Genomic DNA, 329 nt, shown 5'->3' with positions numbered 1-329 from the left:
CCTTTAGTTTAGATAGAATGAATAAAATATATATTAAAATATAAATTATCATTAGAAATAAATTATAGAATATACATAAATATATATAAAATAACTAATTTAGTGATTAATTTTTAGTATATATATAATATTTTTAAAATTTATTTGCGAATTATTATTTTACATATATACCTTGTTCCTCATCTTTGGATGGTTGATCAATTGCTAACACAGCAGAGATCAGCAACAATGTACAAAACACGCAGAAAAAGAAAAAGGGCTTAGTATTCATATTTGCCATTGTGATTAATTAAAAGATATGCAGTGAAAGTACATGAACTATGCATTTG

General features: G+C 22.5%; 1 protein-coding gene across 1 annotated transcript in view; it reads right to left on the bottom strand.

The window, feature by feature from the left end:
- LOC107608424 (glycine-rich protein DOT1-like) overlaps positions 1 to 329 on the bottom strand; it is a 2,127-nt gene extending 1,798 nt beyond the window's left edge. The window contains exon 1 of the mRNA XM_021107209.1: positions 172 to 329. Coding sequence (XP_020962868.1) covers positions 172 to 280 — 109 coding nt within the window. The 5' untranslated portion in view covers positions 281 to 329. The remainder of the gene's footprint in view (positions 1 to 171) is intronic.

The sequence above is a fragment of the Arachis ipaensis genome, chromosome B07, assembly GCF_000816755.2.
Source record: "Arachis ipaensis cultivar K30076 chromosome B07, Araip1.1, whole genome shotgun sequence".
Lineage (NCBI taxonomy): Eukaryota > Viridiplantae > Streptophyta > Magnoliopsida > Fabales > Fabaceae > Arachis > Arachis ipaensis.
The sequence above is the reverse complement of the archived record's forward strand: the minus strand, read 5'-3'. Positions and strand labels throughout refer to the sequence as shown.